The sequence below is a fragment of the Megalops cyprinoides genome, chromosome 25 (assembly GCF_013368585.1).
Source record: "Megalops cyprinoides isolate fMegCyp1 chromosome 25, fMegCyp1.pri, whole genome shotgun sequence".
In the NCBI taxonomy this organism is placed as follows: Eukaryota; Metazoa; Chordata; class Actinopteri; order Elopiformes; family Megalopidae; genus Megalops; species Megalops cyprinoides.
Window position 1 is genome coordinate 1,079,003 of NC_050607.1, and position 23,641 is coordinate 1,102,643.

The following is a 23,641-nucleotide window of genomic DNA, read 5'->3' on the forward strand; positions in this document are numbered from 1 at the left end:
GGCAGCACAGTGGTAAGGAGCAGGGCTCGTAACCGAGAGGTTGCTGGTTCGATTCCCAACTGAGGCACTGCTGCTGTACCCTTGGGCAAGGTACTTAACCCAGAACCGCTTAAGTAAATATCCAGCTGTATAAATGGATAACATGTAAATCTGTGAGCTACGTAAGTCACTCTGGCGAAGAGCGTCTGCAGACGTGGGTGCCGTGGTAACGGCGAGTGAGCTGCTGCAGTGCTACTCTCTGTTCCGTTCCGGTTTTATTGATTTATTCTGCATTAAAAACAAAAGTCAATAAAGTCAACCGTTTGAGTTCTTGGCCTGTCAGAGCCTATAACCTGGCCGGACGGAGCTTACGGCTCTTAAAGCTGCAAACCCAGCGGGGACAGATGTATTCCTCGGGTTGTGTCATGCGTGATTGTGTCAGTGCAGAACGCTTGCCGTCATCGTTAGGCCACCTGAGGGGTGGCTGGGCTGCATGGCTGTAATCACACAGCCACAGATCTGCTCAGTTCTGGCCCTCGGCAGACTCTGCTCCGCATGAAGATTGTGTCCCGGGTGTGGGTGGAGGAAGGTAGGGATGGTGAAGTGTTGGAGCGCAGGCATTAGCATGCTGCTGTAGCAGGAGCTCGGAAGCATTCCTCAGGGCAGACCGAACGCTCCGCCTCCTTCCTGCTCCGCAGTTCCGCCCATCGTTTAAATCGCTTAATCGCAGGCATCTCGCTGCTGGAACTTTTAGCGCAGCTTTCAGTGTTAATTATAGACTCGGCCATCACGGCCATGGTACCGCTGCACTGACCTTCATTAGCGTGATAAAGATCCTGAGTTTCTCAGGGGAGGCACTGTAACACAAACCACTGCATACGTGTATTTTGAAATCGAATACGTCTGTGCTGGGGTGTAAATTACGGACGTACAGGAAACGGACTCATTTGTAAAGTCTGGGTGTTGACAGGTGAGTGCAGTTTGCAGCGGCCTGCCAGACGAGCGAGTTCGGTGTGCCTTAGCACTTGCCGGTGTTACCTGTCTGCAGTATGATGAATCCTTGGGAATTACATTGAAGCGAATTCACCCACCTTTCATCTGTCAAGTGTGAGACATTAGAGTTTAGTATCGATATTGATATTGATATTGATTTTGGCTGCGTGAGGAGTGCAGGAAACAGGAGGAGTGCTGAGTGATGGCTGAAACGTCTCAGTGCTCTTACACGACACGCAGGGAGGGGGGCGGGAGGAAGCTCCCCGCCACACATCTGACAGCTCCGCTGAAAGGTGAACAGGGGTCTGTCATACATGCCCACTCAGCTGCTTACAAAACAACAGACTTTTCAGTCACCATCAGAACGTGGTACTGTCCAGTTTTCACTGACCGCAATTATCAATTGCCGAGAAAAGTGAACATTAATTTTGAAGAATACACAATGACATACAGTGAGCACTTCAGTGTTCCCTTGCTCTTATTCAGCTCTGTGTGTCTTTCAGTGTGTACAGGACTGGTACAGATCTCCGTCTGCGTCCCGGCCCTTGCCGGGAAACGGCCCGGGTTCGGTCCAGAGGAGCTTCACTGGGCTTTAGGGTTCAGACACACAGCCACACATCTCATTCCATGGCTCCATAACATTAAGAAGCGCTGTAAGCGCAGTTTCATTGCATTATTGTCATTTAGCAGACGTTCTTCTCCAGAGCTACTTACGTAGCTTACATTTTTTTACATGTTATCCGTTTATATAGCTGGATACTTATTGAGGCAATTCTGGGTTAGGTACCTGGCCCAAGGGTACAGCAGCAGTGCCCCAGCAGGGAGCTGAACCAACCTTTTGGTTACGAGCCCTGCCTCTTACCACTATGCTACACTGCTGCCCACACATGAATAGTCATTAAAAGCCACTCAAACCCAGGGGAGGCATTTTGTGAAACCGTGATTTCTGTGCAGAATATTACAAACACAACATCCTGTGAAAGATATTCCAGTTTGCGTCCCTTTTCCTTTTATGGAAAAACAAACAAAATGGCCGTGTGTATTTTATGCGTTATTGATGGACTGAGTTGTGGGTGTTTAGCTGTACGCTACTGAGAGCATGGAGGACAGTGTAGACATCATGGTGTTGATTAGGGTGTTGATCATGGCTGTGTAACAGCGCTGTGCACCTCTGGATGCCACAGCGCAGGTTGAGCTGCAGAGAGTGACTTCAGCACCGCTGCAGTGGCACTGTTCTCATCAGTAGATTAAATTAAGAAGCAGTTTGCAGTTTTACCCAGAAGGCCCTGCAGACACTTCCTCCTCGGCCTTATGCAGTTCCTCACGGTTCCCCAGGACTTCCCCTTTCGAGCACTGCTGCTTAATCACCTCGCTGTGGTCTAATCCAGTAAAACCCTGCTAGTTTTTTTTCCTACCCTGGATTTGGAAGTTGTCAGTACCGATATTTTTCAGGCGTACATTCAGAACATTTTCCATTGAGATTTACTGAGTAAAGGCAATTAGTTTGTCCTTTGTTTTGTAAGAGGCTTGAAATTATTTCATTATGAACTGAATGAAGCAGATTTGGGACTACTTACCTTCAAGAAATGAATGCCTGAACAGAATGAAGCCTGTAGAAATAAAAATGAAAAAAGGTGGTTTCAGTATACATGCAACCATGAATAACTTTCAAGCTTATTCAGTCTGAAGGGAATATATGCTTATTTTCCTTTAAAACCACACCACATTTTTCCTTATGCATTGAAAATGTGTTTTTAAAAGCCTATAGTATATATTTTCTCTTCCAAGCTGCATAAAAACTCTCATCTGCAGTTTGATGCTGATTTTGTAACACATTGATAAGTCATCAGGAATTGGTCATAAGCTCTCCTCAAAGACCTGCTCCGCTCCACTTGCCAACTGCAAAGAATAAGCCTCTTCACCAATTTAAAACCACTTCTGCATAAGTGATATGGACTTGCATAAGGAAACCTTCTGGGTAATCAATAAGGTGATCATAATGGGAAACCATGTTCTCTGCTTAATGAAGGAGTCAGTGGAAATGAAGGACGCTCTCAAAGACTGAAGCCAGATTGATTTCAGCTCAGGCCTTAACGATGGAACAGTGTGGAACAGGATGTCATGAAGAATCACCTGCACTATGGCTGGCAGTTTCTCCTGCTTAATGTTATTGTGACATTCTGGGAAATCTCTCATCTCTGTGTTTTCCTGTGCTCACACCAGTCTGATAAAGCAAAACATATAACTTCTTTGGCATCAGTGTGTCAGTGTACCTCCGACCTCCAGCCTCCCCTGACTCTGCTCTCTGTTTTCCTGTAGGTCTCAGCAGGTGCTGTGAAGGTGAAGTTCCATGCTGATTAATGAAAGTATCCATCGTGCTCTCTACAATCTACAAGACAAATGTTTGTCTGCCTGTGGAAGAGGTTTGATTAAGGATACACACATTTTATCAACAGGTAAGGTGCACATTTGTTCTCGCTGTGTTTGAGGTGGAGGAGAACAGTTTCAGATGGCGCTGCCCCTGAACACACCCAAAAGAAATGTCAGCTTGTATCCCAGTTATTTTTAACATTGGTTTCCATGATGCAGGCTTACTATATCTGCTGCTAGTAAAAAATAAGCAGCCTTACAACTGCTACTTACTTTAAGCAGCCTTACAGCTGCTACTTATTATTTGTCTCTCTTTTCCTGCAACTTTTCCTCAGGTTCAGTACTGTGTGTGTGTGTATGTCTGCGAGTCTTTGTGTGTGAAATCACTGGTCAGCAAGTGTGTCAAACATTAACAGTAAGAACCCTGAGGTCAGTGTTTAATCTCTGCCATTAATCAGTGTTAGTCTACGCGAGAGAAGCTCTGCAAAGTGTTAACCTCAGATGTCAATTTGAGGCTCCTATCATTTGCATTAAAAACGTATAAAATAAAAACGTTGTCACGTCACTAAGGTAATAATCATGCTTTAAATACGAGTTCAGTCTAGATGTGGCAAAAATAGAATACAACTGAAGACAAAAGCAAAAGTGAAAAAAGGCCGAGGCCAATGCGAACTCTGAATGTGCTGAGCGGCTGAGGCTGGCTCCGTGGTGGGCCTGCGTTATGATCATGTTGCGTGGCTCACGGTCAGCATGGTCTCGTGTCTCTGCCAAGGCAACAGTCTGTTGGCAAGATGTGCTGCAGAGCCAGCCCCCCTCAGAGGTAGTTTCCGCTGTGGACAGCAGCGGCCGCGCGTGCACGCTGATCTGAGGGGAGCGGGGCAGCAGGATGAGGGGCCTGTGCCCCCCCTCCCCGGCCCCCCCGCAGCCAGGGGAGGGATTACCGAGGTCTTTGATGCAGAGCATCTTCCCGCCCCGCCCCTGCCTGGGACACACGCCCAGCGCTCGCGCGGAGCCAGGGCCTCATTTGCTAAATGACATCATTTAAAGTTGGGGGGACATTTAATGAGCTCTGTGCTGTTCGTGCTTCCCAGCTCTTCCCAGCTCTGCGTTCGGCCGCTGCTCTCCCCCTCGTTGTTGCAGCCTTGCAGTCCTCAGTCTCGCCAGTGCAGTAGCGGCTGGCCGCGCTGCTCTCCTCAGCCCAACCGCACTCCGCCTGCTCCCCCTCGTCTGGCACGTCACCATTTTCTGCTTCTCAGAAAGATTTTTTGATCTGGAGGTCCATGAAATGAGTAAAATGTTGTGCCTGTGCAGCCTGACCCCTGCAGTGCCGCTAGCCCACAGCGAATGGGAGCCCACGGCAGCAGACCGCACTGTGCGCTGGGGATGAGCCTAGTGTACAATTAGCTGTTCCAGCACCGGGTTACAGAAAGGGGAAAAATCATAAAGCTGTGCCAGAAACTGCAACAGAATATAACCTGACACTTAACTTGATCCGTTGCTTAAACTGATCAAAATGGCTCTTATGTTAGGCTGAGGAATTACCTGCCATACATTTTCTCTCTGTTCTGAAGTGCTAAAATTCTCTGTATTTAGACACTAATTATGAGCAGGGTATGAATGTGAGACACTAATCACCTCAGGATCTGTAGCTCTTTAAGATGAATCGGCTGCTGTGACATTTCAATTTTCTCAGATTCTTTACTGTTGATGTTTTACCTCAGTTACGGCTCTGGCCATCTTCCATGTTATCTTTGCCTTTTTTGCCCAGCAGTTGTGCAGACTGAGTTGAAATGCTCGAAACGAGGTCCTTTACATATGAGACTGAGTCACCTTTTCACAGTACAATGCCAGAAAACAGATTCACTTAGGACTATGTCATACGTTGTCATAATGCACTGGCCTCTGAGATGCTCCTTATTTGGAATGTCAGATGTCTTTGTAACCTCTCAGCACAGCCAGAGTGTATGTTTTTGAAATCAGAGCTGCATTCAGATAACGGGCTGTTGCAAGTGGAGATTAGAGCTTGCTCGTTGTGTCTGTGCTGTGCATGCACTCCGTTATAATTCCTCTCCTGTCTCTCCCTCCCCAGATCTGTGTGCCTTGCCACCATGTTCTGGAAGTTCGACCTGCACAACACCTCCCACATCGACAAGCTACTGGACAAGGAGGATGTGACGCTGCGGGAGCTGATGGAGGAGGAGGATGTGCTGCAGGAGTGCAAGGCCCAGAACAGGAGGCTGCTGCTCTTCCTCAGCCAGGACCACTGCATGCAGGAGCTGGTGGCCCTCATCACCCAGGAGCCGCCGCAGGACATGGAGGAGAAGATCCGCTTCAAGTGAGTGGGCGGGGCACGGAGAGAAGGGGGTGGGGGCAGACAGAGGTGGGGGGGTCGCTTTGCTTTCGAGGGGGAGTGGCTGATAGAGTTGGGTGAGGGGCCCCATCAGCACATGCCCACTCAGTGCTGACTCCAGCAGTGTGCAGTGTTGTCTGCAGCAGGAGGAAGGTCCCCTCACGATTGGTTATAAAGTGCTCAGAGTTCCCCCAATCGACCTCTCTCTCCTTTGGCCTGATGGTATTTCCCTGCCCTCCCCGGTGGAAACGTGACTCTTTGCCCACAGTGCTCGCCGTCGTGCCGTCTGTCGCTGTGAAGCTGGCCAGCCGTTCCCCGGCTGCAGTGCGTGCCACTGTCGCGTCTGTGAATCGCGCAGTATCTGCCCAAGCATCTCACCAGCTGCTGCTCTTTAGCTCCTCCGCATCTGTATGCCTGTCGCACCCTGCAGATTAGCCCATTCTCCAGCCCTCAGGATAAATATGAAGGGGATTTGGGGGGTTTGGGGGGGATCCCGCCTCTTTCCTCTCAGTGAAGGCATGTCTCTGAGCAGAGAGTAGCAGCCAGACATCAGCACTCTGCTGTGAAATCCTGGCCGCTGACCAGACGGAGCTGCCTGAAGCTGGGAGGGACGCCAGCGGCCCACATTCACACCGGATTCCCCAGTCCAGATTTTTAAATATTGCAGAAAACTGCTTTGTGAAGTTAAGAAGCTTGGAATTATCTATACACTGTTCAGTTACAAAGAATACACATGTGTTATGATCCATCTTCAGATTCTTAATGGGTCATTATGAGGCTGAGTGTAGAAAGCAGTCTGACTCATACAATGGCGTTATGTCCTAATGCATCTGAAGATGTTTAAACAGAGCCTACAGTCATGCGCTTCTCTTTCTGTTTGCATGTTGAAGCAGTTGCCTAAGTTACATGTGAAAACTTTGACCACACATTTATTTTGAGAATGTGGGGGGAGTGTACAGATCCTCCTCAGTACAGTAAGAGTGTGAGACTGCAGGGTGTAGCACAGAGCGTACGACTCGCCAGCAAACCGTCGCGCTCCTTCCTCCAGCTTACAGTCCCGTCTGCAGAGAGATAAACGGCATGATGAGCCTGTACTTGGAGAAGAAAAAGCTGCACAGTCATGAAAGTCGATGTTCTCCCTTTGTTAGTTTTGGTCGGGTTTCCAAGGTTACAGCAGCTAAACATAAGCACGGGGACAGGAAGTGACTTTTGCTGCTGGGCTGGAGTGGCGTCTCTCTGCTGAGAGGCATCACAGGAGGCGTCTGACTTAATCACCCATCCCATATATACATGAAAGCACACACAGCCGCCCACACCATCATATATAGATGAACGCACATACACACACACACACACACACCCTCACTAATGCACATGCACAGGTGAAAAGATGAACAGGCAATTATATTCCCATTTAACTTCAGGGGTGACGTGTGTTTCAGCAGTGGAGAGTCGTTGCTTTAAAGCAACATACGATGAGCCCTGTGGAGTTCACCAACGGAGGGAAGAAACCAAGCACTGAATGAGGTTTAAGCTCCTTATCCAGCTCTTTCGTTATGGCCATATATGGACAGGCAGGCGTACAGCAGAAGTGTTGATTCATCAGTGTTACTAAAAACAAAGAGCAAAGCAGCACTGGATACGTTTCCTCCTCAGAATAAGCTGCAAAGTGAAGAGACTGCAGCAGTTCAGGGAATATTATGGTGTGGGCAGCTGTGTGTGTGTGTGTGTGTGTGTGTGTGTGTGTGTGTGTGTGTGTGTGTGTGTGTGTGTTAGTGAGGCTGTGTGTTTGTGTGTGTATATGTACGTTCATCTATATATGATGGTGTAGGTAGCTCTGTGTGTGTGTGTGTGTGTGTGTGTGTGTGTGTGTTAGTGAGGCTGTGTGTTTGTGTGTATATATGTACGTTCATCTATATATGATGGTGTAGGTAGCTCTGTGTGTGTGTTTGTGTGTGTATATGTGCATTCATCTATATATGATGGTGTGGGCAGCTGTGTGTGCGTGTGTGTGTGTGTGTTAGTGAGGCTGTGTGTTTGTGTGTGTATATGTGCATTCATCTATATATGATGGTGTGGGCAGCTGTGTGTGCGTGTGTGTGTGTGTGTGTGTGTGTGTGTGTGTGTGTGTGTGTCTGAGGAGAGGCAGCGGTGGCTGCACGTGTCGGACGCTGCGCAGTCAGACGCTGCATTTAGCTGCTGGTTTACATGCAGCCGCTGCTCTCGTGTTCCTGTCTGGTCTGACATTGGGGTGGCAGGCCGTGTGAAACACACAGCACCCTCTCAGCAGCACATCACAGCACCAGGCCAGGTGTGCTGCACTGCCTTTCACTGGCAGAGCCCACGTGGCTCAGAGCCGTGAAGCTCCTTTCCTGCTGCTTCATTACAGTTTATCTGGGGAGGCCGTGGCTCTGGCTGTGAAAGTCTCCCTGTGGTCCATAAGCCCCAGCTGATCGGGATAATCAGGAGGCTAAGCAGAGCTCTTCTCCCTCTTTACCGAAGGCTGGGATGCGCCTGCCAATGAGGGGAAACGGTTCAGGGCTGACATCAGAGCCTCTGGCCGCAGCCCTCGTTGGATATCTTTTTCGCATTTTATGAGGAAACGTTTGGCCGTTTTTAAGAACAGCAAGATCACTCACTCACTTAGGGGAGTGATCGGTTACAGAACAAATGTAAGAGGGGAAAAAACCTGCCAGTGTGCTGCAAATTCCAGCAAAATTAAAGAAAAAGATAATGACATATTCTCCCCGTTCACCTTTTCACCATCAGTCACTGCTTCCTGTGCAGGTACCCCAACATCGCCTGCGAGCTCCTGACCTCGGATGTGAACCATATCAACGATAAGCTGGGCAGCGACGAGTCTCTGCTGGAGACGCTGTACCGCTTCCTGGAGCAGGAGCCCCCGCTCAATCCCCTGCTCGCCAGCTTCTTCAGCAAAACCATCGGCAACCTCATCGCCCGCAAGACGGAGCAGGTGAGGGAGGGGATCGCCCGTCTCTCCACACTCCGGGCCTGTTGGGACAGGAGGGTGGAGACGGAGTCGCGTCTGGTCCCCTCTGGCAGGGAAATCCCCATCACACACACGCTGTAATCCCCAGATCTCAGGCACTGACATCAGTGTGAGAAGCATGTTCTACGCCCATGACTGAAAACAAAACCAAACAAAAAAAAAAAAACTGCTCAGATCTCACTACATGTAAACAGCCACAGGCAAGCTCATGTGCTGCCAAGAAAGCTAACCCCAAATTAACTTTCATTTACAGCAGTATTGGATAATATCCATATGACCCCGTTGAACCAACAGTTACAAAATTACGCAAATACATATTCAATGATGAAGACTATTACATAGGCTAAAAACTGTCAGAAAACTGTTTAATGCTCACTGTCCACATTTTACTATACCAAGACCAGTGTTCACGTTGTCAGTTTTAGGGGACGGTTGAAATGGTTTCACAGGATCCAGAAAGATTGTCTCTCCTCCAGGTCATCGCTTTTCTGAGGAAGAAAGATGGGTTCATAAATCAGGTGCTGAAACACATGGACACGTCCGCCATGATGGACCTCCTACTACGTCTGATCAGCTGTGTGGAGCCTGCCCCCTTGAGGCAGGAGGTCCTCAATGTAAGTCACCTATATATACCTGTATATACCTGCATATACCCGTGTCTCTTCTTCCACAGAGGGTGGTGCGCAAGGCCTGCCCTAGAACTCCACAGCTGACAGTTTGGCAGTGGTCTCTCATTACAGTATCCGATAAGGAGGGCAGTATGAGCAGAACTCATATTCACATACTAAAACTGCTGGAAATGGGGTTACCTGCACCCTGACACGCCCCATGCCCCCCCCCCCCCCCCCCCCCCCCACACCGCTCTGCTCAGCAGGGGATGACAGAGCGGGGTGGGCAGGGCTCAGCTTGCCACAGGGAGATTTATGCAGTAATAATAACTGTATAGAAACAAGCTATGAGAAGTAGTACGAACTACACATTTATTATTATACACACATCTCATGCGAGAGTTGGAGGTCCTGAACACCAGCTATTAACTGATGTAGGCATCGTTTTTGCTTTCAGTTCCCCAAACAGAGAATGTGAATTGTTTACTTTGAGGCATAGCGCGTTATATTTGACCTTTCGTCAGCGTTAAAGAACGTATTGTATAAGCTCCCTGAGCTCATGAGCCCCCAGTGAATTGGCTTTGATGAATGATGCTTTTCTTTGATGCTTGCTCTTGACAAACGGCAGCAGGACGGAGGCTCCAAAGTGCAGGCAGCACAAGGTGACCGGGGGGCTTTTCCCCCTGATAGCAGGCGGTTTCAAAGATATATTTCACAGCTGCATTACTGTTTAGCCTTAAAGTCTTTACAGAGGTAATGGGGTAGTGCTGAATTGCCTGGCAGCAGAAAATCAGCTCTGCAGCACCGTCACTTTGCAGTTTTAAGCCTGGAATGGAGAAGCTGTAGGCTTTAGTGTCTCACCACACATTTATACACTCTATCAATTCTGTTTTTAGTCGAGAAATAAAAATTCCCTTCTTATGAAATTTTTGTAATGGATAAATTTGGTATGAGCCTGTTTTGTATTTGAATGCATGACAGAGCAGGAACTCGGACAGCCTCTAAAAGGTTGACATACTTTTAAAGTTTTTTCCTTCCCTCCCCAGTGGCTGAATGAAGAGAAGCTGATTCAGAGACTCATCGAGCTCATTCACGCAGGGAAAGATGAGGAGGTGAGCTCCCAGTCCGTTCCTGAATTACAATACTGCCCAGCTGTATAGGCCCTATGGTCAGCGCAAATGTAAACTGTATGTTAAGCCGAAATTTAAATGCAGCATACAGTTTTGTGTACTTTTTACCTTACGAAACCATGGGGGTATATTTATTTGGTTTCACATTTGTTGAATTGTTTTAATTTGAAGCATCAGTGTTTTACACAATGATTAGCTGTATTTGATGTAATCAAAACACACTGAATCGTGTCGTATTGGCTGTAAGCATCCCCTACAGCACGGCTTAATCCATGCTCTGAAATACATATTGAGCTGCTGTCCAGCCAAAGATCCACACCCCACTAAGCATCATGGTTTAACAGCCCATAACAGCCCAGAGAAGCATTAGCATGTGATAGATGTGCTCTGGGCTTCAGAGTGCAGTGCCTGTGCCAGCAACACAGTGCCATAAACATCAGGAAATGATATTGAACAGTCTCCCGAAGCGAAGCCCCCTCTCCTCATCTCCTCTGCATGTATCTGTCTATCTGTGATGCGCTCGTTTGGAAGTCGCTCTGGGTGAGAGCGTCTGCTAAATGACGTAATGTAATGTAAAAACACAACCTGAGGAATAAGGGCACCGATTTGTGTATTTTGCTCGTTAGCAGTGTTGATTGATGTGCGTTTCTGTGGTATGATTTTGTCTGTGATACATGGGGAAAGGTATTTTGAAAAAAGTGCACGGTATGGTAAGTAAGATGTATTCTGTTGAAGGTATGATAGGCAGATACAGGATTACTAGATGTTTGTATATACAACAGATTCATAAAGTGAGTCAGGGTTGACTTGAGAGTGTGTTAGATAGACAGTGTGTTAGAGTTGAATATGGTTGTTTGTAAGCTCAGACGCAAGTAATGGTGACACGCTGTCTGCGGTGTGCTGCCTGTGGTTAAGCACTGCCCGAGGTGACGCGCTGCCTGTGGTTACGCTCTGCCCGAGGCGACGCGCTGCTCGCGGTGACGCGCTGCCTGTGGTGACGCTCTGCCCGAGGCTACGCGCTGCTCGAGGTGACGCAGTGCCTGAGGTGTGCTGTCTGTGCGCTGTGCTCCGCAGAGGCAGTCCAACGCGTCACAGACGCTGTGCGATGTGATCCGCCTGAGCCGGGACCAGGCCCTGCAGCTGCAGGAGAGCATGGAGCCTGACCCGCTGCTCGCCGTGCTCGAGTCGTAAGTCCACCAGGGGGCGCTCCTCTAGACCACCTTCTCTCTGTCAGCTCAGCCAAACAAGAGGACAAACAACCACCTTCACCTAAAGCCAACCTTTTATTTATGCGCTTTTCAGGACCATACACCCGTAAGGGTTTAATCCAGAATCCAGTCTCTCCTCTCGTGAAAGTTACAAAGCCAGTTTTACACTTGTGTCTCCATTGTGTGTTAATGTCTCTGTAGATCATCACACTGGTTCAGAAAAGAGTTATGATTGCATTTCATAATGTATTTGCAAAAGTAGTTATATTGTCCCTGGAAATCTGGATTTGAAGCTGTCAGTGCACTGAATATGCATGAAAATACTGAACACTGAAGCGCAACCACAGAGGCTGCAGCCCCTCATCATTTTCAGGCAACCTTTTTCCTGCAAGCTCCGTCTCGTGGTCCTTTTGTGACACTAAAAAGCCACACTGACTCACTGTAGCTGGGAATCAGTGGATTTGTTAATCAGTGCATGAGATCCTGCCTCAGAGTAAGATCAATCGCTGAGGACATGCTCTTTGTGTACAAATGTGAAATAAAGCTGCTGACTCATTACCGAGATCAAAGAGAGACGATGAGACCGAGCGGAATGCAGCACGCACAGGCCAGAGAAGTGACTGGGGCCGAATGCTTCACAGCAGGACAGTGATTCATTGCACTCGTTTGACTCAATTGATACATTTAAAATAAAGGTGGAAAAAATGAATCAGATGTGGCAGTTAATTTTTCATTGAAAACTCAAAGTCTTAGTGCCCTGAAGTGATTTGAGAATAATGGGAGCTCTATATGTGCCACTCTGCTTTAACCGTGCAGGTAATACTGGGAATTGAGATTGCCCATTTCTACCTAATTTACAGGTGAACTGTTCAGACTAGTACAAAGAAAGCTCATTGACTTTGTTCATTCACTAGACATTAGCAGTATCTCACTATGTTGCAGAGATACTTAAAACATGAAATGGCTGGAGTTGCCTTAAGATACAAGTAGTCCCTGGGTTATGCATTACTCGGTACGTGTAAACTTGAATTAATGGAAGGCCCTTCAGCGTAACCATTAAATAACTCGGGGACAGTCTAATGACAGAATCATTTGCCCTGCTGTAGAAACCTAGACTTTCGTCTTACTGTCTTCTCGTAAGTGAACAGCGTCCAGTAAAACCAGGACTATATGGCTTTATTGTTTACTTTAAATGAACTGTGAAGATTCAGAAAACCTGCCGTTGGTGCTGTGATCCCTCCTGGCTCTGTCAGTTTGCAGCACCGTATCAGGGGTTGTTCCACATGTGGGGTCCCTGACCTCTGACCTGTGGGCTGTGGGTCTTGTGTCTCTGGAAGGCAGGAGAGTGTGGAGGAGCTGCTGAAGAACATGTTCGAGGGGGAGAGGAGCGAGGCCTGCATCGTCAACGGAACTCAAGTGCTACTTACCTTACTAGAAACCAGGAGGCCCGGGTGAGTGCCCTCTCTCTGTCCCCTCTCTGCTCTGGGTGTCCTGGTCAGTGTGGAGTCTCATCTGCTGGCTGTGCTGTCCCTCTCTGTTTCTCTCTCTCGCTCTCTCAGGGTCGAAGGACTGATGGACCTGTGTTCTCAGGGATTTGAAAGGTCTTACACTGTCAATAGCAGCATACTACACGGTATTGAGCCTCATCTAGAAGAATTCCATCAGCTTCTACTGGAGCCTCCCAAGGTAAAGCCAGATCCATCCTGCTCTGCTGCTCACACAGAGGCATCTGCCAAGCCCCGTGATGGATCTGTATCCCATCATGCATCGATTAGGGCTTGGCTTTGAGCTCAGCTTTGGTTAAGGAGAGTTTTAACCATTTTTACACCGTAAGTGTAAAGTGGAACGTTAATCAAAAAATGATTTGCTTGAAAGGAGCCAAGCCGAGGAAGAGCATTTGACCAAAGTGCAGTCTGTGTTTGTACTCCGGTGGAGTTACTTTGTGCAAACAGATCCTTTTTTTAGCCCATTACGTATCAGTACCCCTAAAAATAATCTTATTTTGAACGGACCACATTTCTTTCAAAGGGCAGGTAGAGTTGTTTACGGAGCGTTTTCCCTCCCTCCTCCTTGACAGAAAAGTGCAATACTGACGACGATCGGGGTGCTGGAGGTGCCTCTGGGGAACGCCAGGCTGCAGGTGGCCCGGCTGGTGGCTGCCCTGCTGCACACCAGCACCCCCTCAATCAGCCAGGAGCTGTGCCGCCTCAACACCATGGACCTGCTACTAGTGAGTCACAGCTGCAGAGGCTGGCCAGCCTCAGCCAGCCACCGAGCACATATCCTCACGCAGGCAAAACTCACATTTATTTGCATAATATCCATTTGTACCGCTGAATACTTAATGATGCAGTTCTGGTAAAGCGTCATCATAAAGCCGCAGCGGTGCCCCGCCCGGGGAATGAGGCTGCAGCCGTCTTGTGTACAGGCCTGGCTCAGTAACCCTGACACCTGGAGGTGGGAGAGACGCGTATGAATGAAGCTTTGATGTGGTGAGGGTGGGAGCAGTGAATTAACAGGGCACCTCTGTCTCGCTCGCACCCACAGGATTTGTTTTTTAAGTACACCTGGAATAACTTTTTACACCTCCAAGTGGAGCTGTGTGCGGCGGCCATCCTGAACCACTCTGCCCAGGAGGAGAAGCCGAGGTCCAGCCCAGAGAAGGAAGCGGAGGGGCCGGGCCAGAACAGCAGCCCAGAAACACCCGACAGCTCAGGACACAACATCCTGGTTGCCCATGTAAGGAACAGCCTCTGTCTGTGGGATCTCTTTAATACTGACCACACTTGTGCTATAATTTTTCCATTTCTTATGTTGTCTCATTATCTGTTTTATTTTCCACTTCTATCTCCCAGAACTGTCATGGCTATTAGAACAGAACCCCAGTGTGCATTCAGTGTAACTCAGTGTGTTGTACACGATAAAGCCATTGGGCTTGTTTGTCTGAACACTGTGCGTTAAAACACTCGGCTTTGAATTGCTGTTTCTTGTAAAAACACATAAGCAGCAGCTCAGATTTCACATTTGTTGGTAGGAAGTTAAAAATGACAGGGAGAGCCTTTTAAGATCAGTTTGATTGGGAGGGACTGTGTTCTGTGGAAAAGAACCCCGGGATTTATGTGCATCTGTGGTGTAATGGCCACCTCCTGCTGCTAGTTAATGGTGTGTGACCGTCCCGGAGGGGAAGACACTCGGTGAATGATAACGCTGAGGTTATTCTTGCCTCGGTGGCATGATGTGTCACACTGAAGTGTCCCAGACTGCGTTTTGTGTTATCATCTCCCTGATTTAGATGAATGGAGTCCCGCTCTCAGCTTGCTGAAGGGTTAGTGCAGTCATTAGCACAGCTGGTACCACTGTAGCCACACGCTGGGTAGAAGCACTGCAGGCAGTAAACAGGAAGTGTTTTGCATCCTTGTTCTCATTTGAATAACTCGGGTTAATGAACAGGGAATCCTCTGAGGTTAGCAGACAGCAGTGGGTGATGTAACCTGATAAGCAGTGTCACTCTCACACAGATCCTGACGATGCCTGTGTGACATAAACCAACTTGATTACAGACATTAACGGCCCGCGTCAGCGACAGCCCCCCTCTGTGCGGGCTGACTGACTCTCCCTCTGTGCTTCTGCCCACAGCTCTTCCAGAAGTGTCGCCTAGTGCAAAGGATACTGGATGCCTGGGAGGAAAATGACAAAATCCAGTAAGCACTACGACACTCGTAACCTCATAAACATCCAGCACCACACTGCATCCTGTCCGGCTGCTGCTGCAGGGTCTCTGGGCTGGGTGTGGCTGTGATCCTCCAGCACAGGAGGCTGTACATGGGGCACCACAGGTATCTGTGCAGACTCACCTGCACCTGCCTGCAAGGAGGCAGGAAACGCATCAGCCAGCACTGATAACTCTCTTTGTCGTACCTGTTCTTTCAGGATGAAACTTGATTTTATTACCTCAAAAAGACCACCAGTTTCTCCTGAGTTTACACAGGGAGCCCTGATTCCTGTCTGGCCGTTACGTGACCTGTGTGTGTTTTTTGCTGTTTGGAAGTGGGGTGCAGTACACATGTTTGCGGCTTGGATTTTAGGGCAGAAGGGGGGATGAGAAGAGGCAACATGGGGCACCTGACCAGGATAGCCAACACTGTGGTACAGAACATGGAGAAGGGCCCTGTCCACACACAGATCAGCCAGCTCATCAAAGGTACACTGGCTGTGTGTGTGTGTGTGTGTGCGCGCGTGCATGTTTGTGTCTGTGTGTGTGTGTGTGTGTGTATGTGTGTGTGCGTGCATGTGTGCGTGTGCGCGTGCATGTTTGTGCGTGTGTGTGTGTGTGTGATAATCTCATGTGATGATTATGAGGTAATTGTGTCCTGGTGCTGCAGAGCTGCCAGAGGATTGCAGAGGCCGCTGGGAGAGCTTTGTGGACCAGACCCTGCCCGAAACCAACAGGAGGAACACAGTGGACCTGGTGAGGGTCTCACACACAGGCGGGCACACGCACACACACACGCACACACACATATACACATATGGACACACACATGCATAATTTTGTTAACTGTACATCAAAGTCACATGCTGTGCTGTAAGACCAGTTCAGAGAGGTATGAAAGCAGTTTCACATGAGGGAGACTACTGCTCGGTCACAGTTTTCCATACCTGCTGAAATGTAGAGTCATGATGGCGCACACATGCCCTGCCTAAACATAAAAGAAGAAAAGTGTGGTGTTTTTGACAGCTGTCAGATAGATATTGATCTAGCACTGGCATGCTGATTGACCCCATGTGTTTCAGGTGAGCACGCACAACCTGCACTCCTCGAGTGAGGATGATGACATGGAGAGCCCCTTCCCCAATGAGCTGTCTCTACAGCAGGTAGGAGTCACACAGCCAAGGGGGAAGCCTCCTCTGTCTGGAGAATCCAGAACTTTTAAATGGCTTCTCTGACCGTCATGTATTTGGTTTGATTTCAAAGGCGTTCTCAGACTATCAGATCCAGCAGATGACAGCCAACTTTGTGGATCAGTTTGGATTTAACGATGAGGAATTCGCAGAACATGATGACAATATCAAGTAAGATCAAAACCTTGCTGGTGTACAATGTTAACAAACATTGTTGGTGTCAAATAACATCCCTTATTTATGAGTCTTTGTGAAAACGGGTATGCATACAGTTGCGCTAAGTGACATTTTAGGTTTAAAAACTTAATACATTTTTCCTTTTTAGTGCCACATTTGACAGGATTGCAGAAATCAACTTCAATTTAGATGCTGATGATGACAGTGTAAGTAGAATCTTGTTTCTCTTGGTCGCCTTGGTCTCTTGGCCTGACTAATGTTAGTGTTAGTTCTTGATTGGTCAGTGTGCAGAGGAATTAGAATCTGCGCTGGTGCTGTGGACAGGGGAGGGCTTCTTGAGTGCCTCGTTCTCTATAACTGTCCACTGAAATGCAGGAAGTGTGCCCTGTAGACTGGAGATTGCCTTTGCAACCTCAGCCATGCTATTGGCTCCTCACCTCAGAGGCTTGCATCATGACAGATCCTCATTGGCTAAGCCCTGCCAGGGGTGGAGTGGGTCAAAGTTGGCAGGGAAATCTGCAGAAAGGAAAATAAACGTGGACGGTTTGACAATGACCACAAGTGCGTGTTACACTGAGTTACTGTCTGTGTGGAAACGCAGGCCAACGCCGCTGTGTTCGAAGCCTGCTGCAAGGAGAGAATACAGCAGTTTGACGACAACGAGGAGGAAGAGGACATCTGGGAAGAAAAGGAAATAAACTATGCAACACAAGTCAAGTCCAGAACGAGGTATAGTGTGCAAACTGCTGTCCAGCAGAAAATATTACTAATTATATAGAACTTTTTAGAAAAAAATGTGCTGAGAGATCTTCCTCACATTGGTATCCCTGCCTGAAAGCCTACAGTGGCTTTGAACCAGGGTCTGCATCTCTAAGGTAAAGCTGCACTAGCCAGTTACACTCAGCGCTAATAAACTTTCTACGTAACAACGGGAAGTCAGAAATCGCTGTGAACACGCTCTCACATTAGGCCAATAACTTGTAAGGGCTGGGCTGTCTGTCTCCCACAAGCTCAGTACAGCAGTAAAGCGCAGCTCTTGTCTGTACATGAATGGCACATCCTCAAAGCTACAGCCAAGTTGAAAGCCAGGCTGTTACTGCAGGTGAAGTTATGAATCTCATTTCAGACAGAAGGGTAGCGTTCAGTATGCAGGCCCCTGCGTTGAGCCAGGCACAGAGTCACAGACTGTAATTGAAGGACATTCCTCCTAAATGCAGCTGCCAAGCAAGACACTGATCTCGTTTCCCTTTCATTACGGTTTAATAGCTTTACTGTGGACTTCAGATCCCACTCATAGGAGAGGACATTTATTCCTTTAACACACAAGTTTACCTTGTGTAGTGATGACCCCGCCCTGGCAATAAGCAATAAGCAACATGATTTTGTTGACTGTGCATCGTTGCCACATGTTGTGCAATAATACAGAATCAGGGAGGTATGAAAGTAATTTCACATGGCCCAAACCACCAGCACATTTGAGCTTGATTTCCCTCTCCTCAGCAATGTGTTTTCCATGTCTGCTGAAATAAAGCTTTTTGATTGTACACGTTCCGCCCTGCATAATGATCAAGAAAACAAGTAGTTCTGTTTTCCATCTGTTACCCAGACACAGTGAGTCACGGCGGCAGTAAATGAGGTGTAAAATGCATCTCTGTCAGACTCCGCCCGGCGTCCCCCACTCAGAGCACGGTGCTCTGCTCACACGCGCCCTGCCCTCTCTCCCTGCGCAGGTTCGGGGTCTCTCGCACCTCAGACAGCTCCTCCAGGGTTGACGTGGAGAACGGCCAGCAGGACCAGAGTGACGGCTCTGACGAGGAGGAGGCGGGGCCTAAAGACGCCGCCACCGACGCGGAGAACAACAAGAACAAGAGCCAGGCGGAGAACCAGCCGGCCGACTCCACGGAGGGTGAGGCACAGCATGGAGGTTACAGGATTTACACTGCAGAAAGAGCACATGCATGACTCTCAGCAGGGACAGCGCCCAGCACAGTGTCCCTTCCTTCCCAGTAATATTCCCTCCCTTACTGCACTCCATTATTCCGTTCCTCTTGTTTCTTACAAAGACAAAAGACACACCCAGTCAATCTGACCTGAATATTTATTTTCATGTCTCCAAGTGTCTAATTTACAGTGCAGGGTTGTCCTTGTTTCTGTGTATTGGCATTAAAGACCCAGGCTACAATACTCCAATCGATCTCAAGTGAATTATCAGGATGTTAATGAGCACTCTAAGTTCTTTTGCAGAAATGATCTTGTGGCTGGCTCTGTGAGTCTGTTGTATGCCTGGAGCATTACACACACAGGCAGGCAGTTAAAATATAATTTGGGCTTGTCAGTATAAGAGTTCCTGCGGCCAGTGAGAGAGCGCACAGTAAGTTTATCACCGCTCAGTGAGACTCAGCCAGCAGGCCACCCATCATGTGCAGGATATGCTTTAGTCTGGTATTTTCTCATTGGTCTCCTCTCATACTGTGTTTTCATGGTCCTCATCACTTTAGTACAGTCAGCTACATGTTCATGCTTTGATGGCTGGCTTCAGTGTGGTGGTTGTAGGGGTAAATGCAGTTAGACTGGCCGGCGATGTGCTCAACTTTGGCTTTGTGTGTGTGCGTGTGTGCACGTGTGTGTGTGTGTGTGTGTGTGTGTCTGTGTGTGTGTGTGTGTGTGCTTGTCTGTGTGCGTGTATGTGTGTGTGTTTGTCTGTGTGCGTGTGTGTGTGTTTGTCTGTGTGCGTGTGTGTGTGTGTGTGTGTGTGTGTCTGTGTGTGTGTGTGTGTGTGCTTGTCCGTGTGTGTGTGTGTGTGTTTGTCTGTGTGCGTGTGTGTGTGTGCTTGTCTGTGTGTGTGTTTGTCTGTGTGCGTGTGTGTGTGTGTGTGTGTGTGTCTGTGTGTGTGTGTGTGCTTGTCCGTGTGTGTGTGTGTTTGTCTGTGTGCGTGTGTGTGTGTGCTTGTCTGTGTGTGTGCTTGTCTGTGTGTGTGTGTGTGTGTGTGTGTGTTTGTCCGTGTGCGTGTGTGTGCGTGTGCTTGTCCGTGTGTGTGTGTGTGTGCGTGCGCGCGCCCCTGCAGGCCCGGGCTGGACGGCCAGCTTTGAGGAGGGGGTGAGCTCCAAGGCCCCTGTGGCCTGCGTGGTTCTGGATGTGGGCTCCAGCGTGTGGGACTCAGCTGGTCCCAAGCACAGCGCTGCGGAGAGCGAGGACAAGGGCTGGGCCAAATTCAGCGACTTCCAGCCCTTCTGCTGGTGAGTGGAGCCCGGCTCGCTCCGCAGAGGCTCACAGCTCAGGGCCTGTAGAACAGAGTCAGACATGCTGCTGATACACTCTGCTGGGTACTGTTAGATTTAGCTTTGTGTCAGATTGCAGAAATAAATACTGCTGTGACTGAGTATCACCCAAAATTATTCAGATAGTGAAATGACAGGGTGACAAACTAATATAATTAGAGAGAGTTATTTAAGTCATTGTAGACTTTCACCACTAGAGGGCGAAAAGGCCAGAAAAGCAGTCGGTCACTAAACAGCAATGCATTGATGTTGTGTCTGCAGTTCAGAATCGGGCCCCAGGTGTAGTTCCCCTGTGAATTCGGAGGGTACCGACTCTGAGGGACGTCCGAAGCAGAGCCAGGACAAGAACTGTGAGTAAAGGAGCGTGCTTATGACTGACCGTCCCGTCAGTGGTGTGGATTAGAGATCTGTATGTTTCACAGCTTGGCTTTTGTGCTCTGGGAAAAATGTGGGACCAAATAGCTGATCTTTGCACCAACTTATTTAATCCATAATTACTGTTTGAGAGATGCCACATTTTAACAGTGTAAACTGGTTGTTGACTGACTGGCAGTGTGGAAACCCTTATGAACAGGAGTTGTGTCTTATTGACCACTGATAACATAACTATCTTTCGTTTGGGAAGTGTGTGCATTATCATGATGTTGTATGCAGTGTTATATTGCTGGGTTACCTGTGACTGACGGCCTGGTGTGTGTGTGTTTTCTCCCCCTGCAGTCAAGACGTCGTCCCCGTGTGCCTGGAACGTGTGTGTCGCGAGGAAGGCTCCGCTGGTCGCCTCGGACAGCAGCTCCTCGGGGGGCTCCGACAGCGAGGAAGAGGAGGAGAAGGCCGACATCGTCACGGAGACCGTCACCACGGGCGCTGGCAAAGACACCATCAAACTCACCACGGATGCCAAAAATGAGAAAGCTGTTTTCACAAGGTACAAAGTCAAAGCCGTCACACTAGGCTGCTGGGTTAAGGAGAAGGATTAGGCTTAATGTTAGCCAGCTTCTTGTAGTCTGGTCAGCTGGCAGACGTGGGTCTGGAAATGGGAAGGGAAGTCAGTTTTAACGAGACCGGCGCTGCTTCCCTCTGGTGGGCACTTCCTCAAACAAACCCTACACCAGAGCTCATGGCCCTGACTGAGATAAGGACTTGGTTGTTCCCGGTGCTTTATAGTGGGTTTGGATCCGCATGCAGTGGCCGCTGGCTGCAGTACAGGTGGTGACAAGATCTATGGTGGAATGTCAAGCGAGCCAATCCTAGAATAGCCCTGTGGATACCCTGGGAGGAGCTGAGAGCTATTAAAATGATCTCTTCCAACGAAACAAACAGGACACCATCTGGGCCTGAGCGAGACGGACAGGACCCCCAAATTAGCAGCTTACTTCCATATGCTGCAGTGGGGGAGACTGCAAGGGGCCAAGTATCTGTCCTGCCATTCATCTGACCACCAGAAGCTGGCGCTCCATGCTCAGTGACACACACGTTCGTGGTAACAGTCAGAATCCCTCTCCCACTGCAGCTTCTGAAGGACAGTTTCCTCCCAGCTCCAGCTGGCCGGAGGAAGCGTCAGCACATGCGCAGCATTTATGCGGTTTTTTCACTCTTTAATAAGGTTTCACACTGCGTTCTGTGTTCAGTTCAGTGTTTGAATCTAGTGTGCTGCATTATACTGTTTAACAGAGGGCCTTTTCATGGGGTTTATTGGGGATCACTAGATCACTGATAATGTCAATGTTGTCAATGCGATGTTATTGGACCCTGCCAATCAGGACCAGTGTAGGGAGGGGATGGGATGGGATCATACAGAAAAGTGTTTTTAGCCGATGTTGACATGCTTTTGATGTTGGAATAAAACAGTTGACAGTATTTCATCCCCCACACTCTGACCTCCCTGCTCAGAGCGAGATGGTCCTGCAAGCTTCCCCACTGTTAGCATGCCCATCTCTCTCTCCTTCTCTCTCTCTCTCTCTTCTCCGCACACGCACACACACACAAACACACACACACACACACACACATACTCTCACTCACTCACTCACTCATTCATACTCACACAAACAGGGGTGGGATTGGAGCTCTTCGATGCAGGGTGTTACAGCGCTTCCGCACTCTCTCCTTCTCTTCCTCTTCTCTTTCGCTTCTCCCCCTTCCTCCTCTCTCCCCTCCCTGCTGTGGGACTCAGAGTATATTCGCCTTCTCTCAGAGAATACGTAGTTCAGGATGGCCTGTTTGCACCACAAAAGGAAATATATTTTAAAAAAACTGATCCATTTGCACACATTTATGGGCAGTGTACCTATGAATTGTATGGGTTCAAAGGAAACCATAGAGCATCCAATCAATTACAGAGAGACCACTGTAAAATGGTAAATGCGCAGATATGTTTCTCATAAGGATATGAAGAAAACTTAACACTCAAAAGTAAAACTGGCCTCTAGGCTGTGACTGGAAAACTCAAGAAGGATAAAATAGTCTCTCAGGCCATTCTGGTGAGGACAGTGAGGGTCAGACTTAGTGTCATACAGACAATAACAGCACAGTAAAGCAAAGGAGACCCCACTTAAAACTGCAGTCAGTTTCACATTAACGAGTGTCAAGTGTATTTGTAGCTTTTAATATCACATTAATATTAAAATATGTAGCGTGATTTTAGTTTTATATCTGCATACAAGACCAAGCAAGCCAGCATATTGTTTAAATGACCACACTGTAGTTTATGTTTTAGGGGTTACGTACGGATGGCTGTGATGCTGTTTTCACATGACCTTGCAGTGTGCTGCGGGTGGTCAGTGTGCTGGAGGCTTGAGGCCAGCGCCACTCTGGCCATATGGGCCTGCAGAGTGCAGGCTGTCCCCCCGAGCTCCACCCCTGAGCTCCGCCCCTGCCTACCCTGACCCCCACCCCCCCTGCTGTGGCCGCATGGCTCGTCCACCCTGACCCTGCGCTCCCTGTGCCCTGCGTTGGCTGCCCCCTCAGGGTGCCTGAGTGCCCCCCGCTGTTCAGCCCAGAAGCAGCAGCCTCCATGATGGCACAGTCTGCTCGCGCTCGGCTCCAGTGCCGGGGGCTGGGAGCGGGAGGTGGGGGCAGACTCAGGCCTTCCGTGGCCCTGGTGGTGCTCCGGAGTGTTTCAGCAGGAAAGCAGCACGCTGCAGCTGAAATGCGGTTTGATTTGTGAGTCCCTGTGTGTGCGTCTGTGCTGCGGGAGCAGACGGCCGGCCCTCAGCTCAGGCCCAGGGCATCCAGAGTTGAGTGGGACAGAGTTTGGCAGTTTTGGTGGTATCTGAAGGTCCGTCTCGCCCCTCTGAGGGGTGCGGGTTAATGAGTGACGCCTGTCCCTGTCTCTGCAGCGGTGACGTGGACTCCGTGCCCATGGATAAGCTCAGCGTGGCGGACGGGCCGCAACAGGGGGCGGAGCCTGCCAGAGACCCGCCGAGCGCCACGGCCGCAGACAACACTGCGACCAGCCTCACTGTGACCGACAGGAAGTGAGTCCTGCCGCTGTGTCTCTGACTCTGTGCTTCATCCCCCTCCTCAGACACCCCATACAAGGAAACACAGACAGCGCAGAGCTAAAAATACAGCACCAAACTGCAGGGGTGGCCAGCTTACACATCTGGAAACTTAAAACTGCAGCACTGCCTTCAT

General features: G+C 49.0%; 1 protein-coding gene across 1 annotated transcript in view; it reads left to right on the plus strand.

The window, feature by feature from the left end:
* LOC118771798 (serine/threonine-protein phosphatase 6 regulatory subunit 2-like) overlaps window positions 1–23,641 on the plus strand; it is a 31,172-nt gene that overhangs the window by 7,079 nt on the left and 452 nt on the right. The window contains exons 2-23 of the mRNA XM_036519852.1: window positions 3,292–3,428; window positions 5,432–5,677; window positions 8,480–8,666; window positions 9,179–9,316; window positions 10,357–10,422; window positions 11,515–11,627; window positions 12,986–13,099; window positions 13,208–13,334; window positions 13,726–13,878; window positions 14,196–14,387; window positions 15,285–15,349; window positions 15,734–15,849; window positions 16,031–16,116; window positions 16,443–16,523; window positions 16,624–16,721; window positions 16,876–16,933; window positions 17,329–17,456; window positions 18,458–18,633; window positions 19,792–19,963; window positions 20,267–20,355; window positions 20,723–20,930; window positions 23,344–23,481. Of these exons, the coding sequence (XP_036375745.1) occupies window positions 5,451–5,677; window positions 8,480–8,666; window positions 9,179–9,316; window positions 10,357–10,422; window positions 11,515–11,627; window positions 12,986–13,099; window positions 13,208–13,334; window positions 13,726–13,878; window positions 14,196–14,387; window positions 15,285–15,349; window positions 15,734–15,849; window positions 16,031–16,116; window positions 16,443–16,523; window positions 16,624–16,721; window positions 16,876–16,933; window positions 17,329–17,456; window positions 18,458–18,633; window positions 19,792–19,963; window positions 20,267–20,355; window positions 20,723–20,930; window positions 23,344–23,481 (2,732 nt within the window). The 5' untranslated portion in view covers window positions 3,292–3,428; window positions 5,432–5,450. The remainder of the gene's footprint in view (window positions 1–3,291; window positions 3,429–5,431; window positions 5,678–8,479; window positions 8,667–9,178; window positions 9,317–10,356; window positions 10,423–11,514; window positions 11,628–12,985; window positions 13,100–13,207; window positions 13,335–13,725; window positions 13,879–14,195; window positions 14,388–15,284; window positions 15,350–15,733; window positions 15,850–16,030; window positions 16,117–16,442; window positions 16,524–16,623; window positions 16,722–16,875; window positions 16,934–17,328; window positions 17,457–18,457; window positions 18,634–19,791; window positions 19,964–20,266; window positions 20,356–20,722; window positions 20,931–23,343; window positions 23,482–23,641) is intronic.